We start from the raw sequence: 7,382 nt of genomic DNA, 5'->3' as shown, positions 1-7,382 counted from the left end.
ACTGGCGCATGTTTGCTCGTCATGAGCGGCCTTGGTTGCATCTTATGGTGGCCCGGCCTCTCATGTGCTTTTTTTGGCGGTGAGACGTCCAATAGTGCCCTCATGGTTATTGTTAACCTACTCGGTTTATTTTCTCGTGTTTTTCTTTGATTAATTTGTATGAGGATTTTCTCAACGTCATGGTACGACGTTTCTCTACCTTCCTCCCCAACATCCTATATAACGAAATCTTCAACTCTCCATGAAGTCCAGCCGCGAAAACTCACGCGTACACACACACACACACACACACACACACAGGCGCACAGCATCCAAGGGAGCCGGCGATCGAGATTCGAGAAGCCAGCATGGGCAGTGCTGAGGAGGAGGATCTACCGGCAACGGACATGCCGCGGGTGGTGGACGTCCTCTCCACGCTCCTGGAGCGCGTAACGGAGCGCAACGACGCGGCGGCGGGGCCGGGAGCGCTGGAGCCGGCGTCAGCTTCGGCGTTCCGGGCGATGACGAAGCCCGACATCTCGGTGCGCGCGTACATGGAGCGCATCGCGCGGTTCGCGGGCTGCAGCCCCGCGTGTTTTGTGGTGGGTTACATCTACCTCGACCGCCTCCTGCGCCGCCGCCGCGCCCTCGCCGTGGACTCCTACAGCGTGCACCGCCTCCTCATCACCACCGTGCTCTCCGCCGTCAAGTTCATGGATGACATGTGAGTTCTCGCCTTAATCTCACCCCCTGATCACGAGTATGATTGGCGCTTGTATGATCGAGTTCCTACCTAGTTTGTTTCGAAAGTGATGTGTTGTTGAGGCCAGTTGGTCCTCGGTCTGCTAATGCCCACCTTACAGCAGAGAATTGGATCAGAAACAGGTGGAATTCTCTAGACCAGGCTACTACTAGTATTTAGGATGACAAAAATAGTTTTAGGAAGACTCGATTGGTGTGTGGGCACTGTTCTTATTCCCTTGAATCAAGATGTAGTGCAGAGATAGCTTGATTCTCATATAAATTTTGTTCTTTTGTGCTCAAGCTGGGCAGCTTTATCCGCTTGATTTTGTAGGCCAAGCATTATCGCACTCGCAAACTCTTATCTGTTGCTTCTTTGCGAGCTCGATAAAAGATCACTGTCAACCAGTTAATAGCTGGGACCTTAATTAATCTAGCGCGTCAACATAACTTTGGGATTGCAAAGTGGCTGATTAGTCTGCTTCTCTGCCGTTCAAGTTCGTGCTAAACTAACTACCGATCGTGTCAGTGTTGCATGTTCTATAGAGCCACTGCAGCCAATTTGTTGAGTTGTTCATAGAAGGGTGTGATGGGATAAGATCGGCATCTAATTCTGGAATCCAGATCACGTAGGTTGCATTGGCGGAGAACATTCTTTAAGAAGCAGAACCCAACAACCCCTTCCCTAAGTCCTAACAAGTACAGGCAATTGAAGGCTGCACCCACTATCAAAAGAAAACGCTAATACTAACGATTTGCATTTGAAGAATTCCTTATGTCATCTGCCCATGCCAGCACACCAAACACCAAGCAGGGTAGAGTATTATCTGCTCATGAGGTGATGTATGTGGTGTGGGCAAAATTATACCTGCAAACAAAGAGGCAATGGTGGCCCTGCTGCAATGCTGCTCCTTCCATCCATGTTCCAACCACATTTGCACCTTGGGGGGGGACCCAAGCCAAGATTTAAGATAGAGGCCCCCCTCCCTTTCAGCAACCTTTTCTCTCTTTTTGGAATTTAATTCACTGTCAAGTACTTGCCATATGATAGGACGGTGGCAACTTGGCCCTTGCTGATGGATGCACACTACCTGTTGCAACTCCCTCCTGCCAGCAGCATCCAGCCCTATCTGTCCTTTTCCTGGAATCATTACCCAATTGATGATTGGTTGCATATTTCTTCCTTGACACAATCACTATGGTTATTCTTAGTTTGGACAATTTGACATTCTAAAGATTTGACAGTTTTTATTCTGAATAACTGATTTGGTGTGTGCCTCTTAAGCGAGGCAAAATAACAAGACTTGACCTGAGTGCTATGAATAACACATGAACTGAATCGTGATGCATAACATATGTTGCCTCGCTGGTCTCGCAGATGTTACAACAACGCCTACTTCGCCAAGGTGGGCGGGATCAGCCTGCCGGAGATGAACTACCTCGAGGTGGACTTCCTCTTCGGGGTCGGCTTCGAGCTCAACGTGTCGCCGGAGACGTTCGGCCACTACTGCGACATCCTCCAGTCCGAGATGCTCTGTCTGGAGCTGGAGCCGGAGCCCCTTCTTCCCCCTAACGCCGCCGCTCCAGGCAGCGCAATGCATTGCTGCCTCTCTGAAGACGATGGCACTGGCGCCACCACCAGCAATAGCAGCAGTACTCAGCAGCAGCAGCTGGCTGCGTAGGTGGTTAGAGGCGTATATATACGGTACACTGTGGGTGCGTACATGTACAGGGGCATGTTGCTCATGCGAGCAGAGTACGCGAGCTTCCTCGGTGTGATGTGCTGCTGTTTGGTTCCTCTCGTATATAGCTTGTTTAGGTGACAAAGGTGGACACTGCAAGAGTGCAGACCGACTGTGAGGGAGTTGAATACAAGGTGCGTCATGTGCTCTAGTCCACAAGTGACATGTATATTGTTGGATCATTTTCTTCTCGTTGCTACTAGTACATGGGATGGCACTTAGAATCTCTAACTCTTTCCTCAAAAAGCTTTAACTCCTTCGAATTAGAAGAATTTCTAGCTCTTCCCTCAGAAAGCTTTACCTCCTTCAAAATTTCTGTTTTAAGGAGTTAGACTCAGACCATGACTAACCATTTTCCTCAAAATTTTGAGAAGTTACACCTCAAAACACTCATTGTGCTCAAATTTGAGCAGCTCCCACCAATTCTGCTCAAATGTTTATGGTTTTAGCCCCTCGCCCCCTCCCGCAAAAAAGTTAAAAGGGTAATTTGATGTTTTGCCCTTAATTAATGAATTATCTTGATTTAATCAGGTTGGTCAGCCGGACCGTATGTTGGAGCTGAACAGCAACAATGCGCTGCACAAATTCATCGACACAACAAATATGCACACTAAACAACCTGCTTCACGTGTAGTGAACTTTGAGAACAGCTTCAACCAACAAGGAGCGAAATAGCACAAACAACATGCACATATGACACAAGATTTAACAGGGAAAAAACTCTTCAACTTGAGGAGTAAACAACCACGGCTGTGGACCGACCAGTCCACAAACTTCACTTATGAGAATAGTGAGTACAAAGTCTTCTTTAGAACCTCCAGAGAGATTTACAACATGGTCACCATATTGCCAACCGGCGAGAGCAACAACAACCATAAGAGGTAAGATTTCAGCAAAACAAAGTTTACACACCTTCTGTCTCCTTCACTGTTTTACAATCTGATCTTAACCTCCGAACGAAACAACACCAAATTTGGCAGACAAATAGACACACAAGTTCTTGAGATCCCCTCAAAATTTTAGCTCAACCGGACACCGTTTTCCTACCCAAACTGTTTGTCTCCCAAAACTACTCGTTCTGAAACTGTAGTAGTCCGAGCTGACAAAACTACTCTCAAATCTAATGCTCCACTGACCCAATACTCAAACCAGCTAACCAGATCGGAGTACTCAAAGTAAGGAAATAGCTCATCAAGTTTGGGGTCAATCCAAACACGTTTGAGCCTCCAATCACCAGCTTGAACACTATCTAATCAGATGCAACAAATCTGGACAGAACCTCCACTTCTTCTTCTTCCTCTCTCTCATCGGTTGTGTGTTTTTTGTGTGTTCTCTCACTCTCACGAAAAATGGCAGCCACCACACAGTAGGGGTGGAGTGCTAGGGTTTTCTTCTCTACTCCCCTCACCAGGAAGCACTCACAACCGTTGGATGCAACAAAGATCAACGGGTGGCATGTTGGACTTATGGGCTAATGTTGGGCTGCCAACAGACCTCCATGTGGAGGGACATAGCCCAACAGACTCCCCTTCCCGACATCATGGAGGGTCTCATGGGGATGCCGGAACATGTCAATGAGAAAGAAGAACAAAACAGGTACCGAGGAGACCGGTATGATGAGCATGCGTATGACTCGGGAGGATACCGGTATATATCATCTCGGGTTTTGTAAAGTATCGCGAAGCAAGGAATAGCACATGATAACAAAAGGTTTAGTCGAATGTCATCCGTGTACTCATAGGGATCGATATGGACGTCCACGGTTCCGCCATCGATCATTGAATGAAAGGGGTTTTGTTCATGTCTATGTTTTACTGATCCTACATGGTCACAAACTTAAGATAATCATGATCTGTTGAGTGTTGGTAGGACAGGAGAGAAAATATTTATGAATAGTTTCATTAATATTTGAAATAGTTTCGAGAGGAACCGTGAGTGTCTCAAGGTCGCCAGAAGGCTTTCGGGGTTTACTGGGTATAATTGATAAATTATATTATATATGTGAAAATAGTTTCCTGTGATGTGAAATTCATATTAAAAGGCTCTAAATATGATTAGGAGCCTTTTTTATTTATTTAAATATCAACGGGCCTAAAAAGGCCAAGAGGTGGAAAGCATATTGGGCCACTTGGCCCTAGTAGGAGGTGGCGCCTGATGGGAAACGAAGCATGAAAATCAAAAAAAATCCTACGAACACCCAAGATCTATCTAGGAGAAGCATAGAAACGAGAGGGGAGAGTGTGTCTATGTACCCTCGTAGACCGAAAGCGGGAGCGTATATTACGCGGTTGATGTAGCCGTACTCTTCGCGATTCGATCACGATCCAACCGATCTAGTGCCAAACGGATAGCACCTCCGAGTTTAGCACATGTGCGGCTCGATGACGTTCCCTCCTTCTTGATCCAGCAAGAGAAGGCAGAGAAGTAGATGGGGATCACAACCAGCATGACAACGTGGTGGTGATGGTTATGGTGGAGTCGGAATACCGACAGGGCTTCGCTAAGCGAAAAACCGCGACGAGAACTATGCCGGGAGGGAGAGACGGGGCAGCAACCAAGGCCAATATCTTGGGGTGCCTTGCTGCGCCCCTACCCTATATTTATATGCGTGGGAGGGCTGGGAGTCTAGCCCTACTCCTAATAGGAGTCGGCGCCAAGGGGAGAGGACTTGGACTCTAAGTCCAATCCTATTATTCCTACTAGGACTCCCCCTTTTTCCCCTTCCCTAGTCGTATGGGCTTTTGAGGACTTGGTGCGCCTGGCCTGAAAAGGCCAAGGCGCCTCCCCTCAGCCCATGCCAGCCCTTGGGACATGGTGGACCCACTTGTGGACTTCCGGACCCCTACGAAATCCTCCAGAACCTTTTGGAAGAGCTTCCCGATACAATACCGACAAAATTGCACCTTTTTCTGGAACCCAAAATATGACTTCCCATATATAAATCTTTACCTCTCAACCATTCCGAGACTCCTCATGACGTAGGGAATCTCATCCGGGACTCCGAACAATATTCAGTTACCAATCATCAAATATCCCAATACTACTCTAGCGTCAACAAACATTAAGCATGCGACCCTCCGGGTTCGGGGATCATGTAGTCATGACCGAGACCTCTCTCTGGTCAATAACCAATAGCGGGACCTGGATGCCCATATTGGTTCCTATGTATTTCGCAAAGAACTTTTATCGGTTGAACCATGATCAAGGATTCAGTTAATCCCGTATGCAATTCCCTTTATCCGGTGATATGTTACTTGCCCGAGATTCGATCGTCAGTATCTCCATACCTAGTTCAATCTCGTTACCGGCAAATCTCTTTACTCATTCCATAATACAAGATCTCATGAATAACTCATTAGGCACATTGCTTGCAAGCTCTTTACGATGTTGTATTACAGAGAGTGACAAATTCTAGTCTCGATCCGTGCCAACTAAACAAACACCTTCGGAGATACCTCTAGAGCACCTTTAGGATCACCCAGTTACTAAGTGACGTTTGGATGCACAATAAGTATTCCTCCGGTGTCAGGGAGTTGCACAATCTCATGGTCTTAGGTATAGATACTTGACATGAAGAAAACTATAGCAATAAACTGATATGAGAAAATGCTAAGCTTACGGTAGGATCTTGTCCATCACATCATTCTCCTAATGATGTGATCCCGTTATCAAATGACAACTCATGTCTATGGTTAGGAAACCTTAACCATCTTTGATCAACGCGCTAGTATAGTAGAGGCTCACTAGGGACATAGTATTTGTTTATGTATTCACAGATGTATTTAAGTTTCCAGTCAATACAATTCTAGCATGAATAATAAATGTTTATCATGAACAAGGAAATATGATAATTACCCATTTATTATTGCCTCTAGGGCATATTTCCAACAATCTCCCACTTGCACTAGAGTCAGTAATCTAGTTCACATCGCCATGGGATTAACAGCCAATGAGTTATGGGGTTTGATCATGTTTTGCTTCTTAGAGAGGTTTTACTCAACAGGTGTACTACATTTAGATCTGTGTGTACTTTGCAAATCTCTATGTCATACTATAGATGCTACTACCATGCTCCAGTTGGAGCTATTCCAAATGATTGCTCCACTATGCGTGTCTGGTTTGTGATTCAGAGTCATCTGGATGAGTTTCAAAGCTTGCATCGACGTAACCCTTTACGACGAACTCTTTATCACCTCCATAACCGAGAAACATTTCCTTTGTCCTATTTAGGTACCTAAGGATAATCTTGACCGCTGTCTAGTGATCCACTCCTGGATCACTCTTGTACCCCCTTGCCAGACTCATGGTGGGGCACACATCAGGTATGGTACACAGCATGACATACATTATAGAGCCTATGACTGAGGCATAGGGGACGACCTTCATCCGTTCTCTTTGTTATGCCATTGTCGAGCTTTGAGTCTTACTCAACTTCACACCTTACAATACAGGAAAGAAATCCTTCTTTGACTGATCCATTTTGAACTCCTTCAAAATCTTATCAAGGTATGTGCTCTGTGAAAGTCTTATCAGGTGTCTTGATGTATCTCTATAGATCTTCATGCCCAATATGTAAGCAGCTTTACCTAGGTCTCCCTTTGAAAAACTCCTTTCAAACAACCCTTTATGCTTTTCAGAAATTCTACATCATTTCCAGTCAACAATATGGCATCCACATATACTATCAAAAATGCTATAGAGCTCCCACTCACTTTCTTGCAAATACAATCTTCTCCGTAAGTTTGTATAAAACCAAAAACTTTGACCACCTCATCAAAGCGTATATTCCAACTCCGAAATGCTTGAACCATTCCATAGATGGATCACTGGAAAACTCGTAACTCAAATGTTCACCTCCACGATCAGATCGTCAAAACTTTATTTTCTTGTTATGATGATTCTCCACTTCACTCTGAAATT

The 7,382-nt window shown here is 45.6% G+C and overlaps 1 protein-coding gene across 1 annotated transcript; it reads left to right on the top strand.

Annotated features, from left to right (window-relative positions):
- The first annotated feature begins 227 nt into the window (after positions 1 to 227).
- Positions 228 to 2,688, top strand: LOC123041732 (cyclin-P4-1). Its single transcript, XM_044464300.1, has 2 exons — positions 228 to 703; positions 2,099 to 2,688. The coding sequence occupies exons 1-2, from the start codon at positions 348 to 350 to the stop codon at positions 2,400 to 2,402; spliced, it is 660 nt and encodes a 219-aa protein (XP_044320235.1). The 5' UTR covers positions 228 to 347; the 3' UTR covers positions 2,403 to 2,688.
- The last annotated feature ends 4,694 nt before the right edge of the window (positions 2,689 to 7,382 follow it).

This window comes from Triticum aestivum, chromosome 2B (assembly GCF_018294505.1).
Source record: "Triticum aestivum cultivar Chinese Spring chromosome 2B, IWGSC CS RefSeq v2.1, whole genome shotgun sequence".
NCBI lineage: Eukaryota > Viridiplantae > Streptophyta > Magnoliopsida > Poales > Poaceae > Triticum > Triticum aestivum.
This window is presented reverse-complemented; position numbering and strand designations above follow the sequence as displayed.

Bases quoted from the DNA above. Each gene is read 5' to 3' on its own strand.
- LOC123041732 (XM_044464300.1), top strand. From the start codon at position 348: ATGGGCAGTGCTGAGGAGGAGGATCTACCGGCAACGGACATGCCGCGG. The intron at 704-2,098 runs GTGAGTTCTCGC...CTGGTCTCGCAG, and splicing joins GTCAAGTTCATGGATGACAT to ATGTTACAACAACGCCTACT.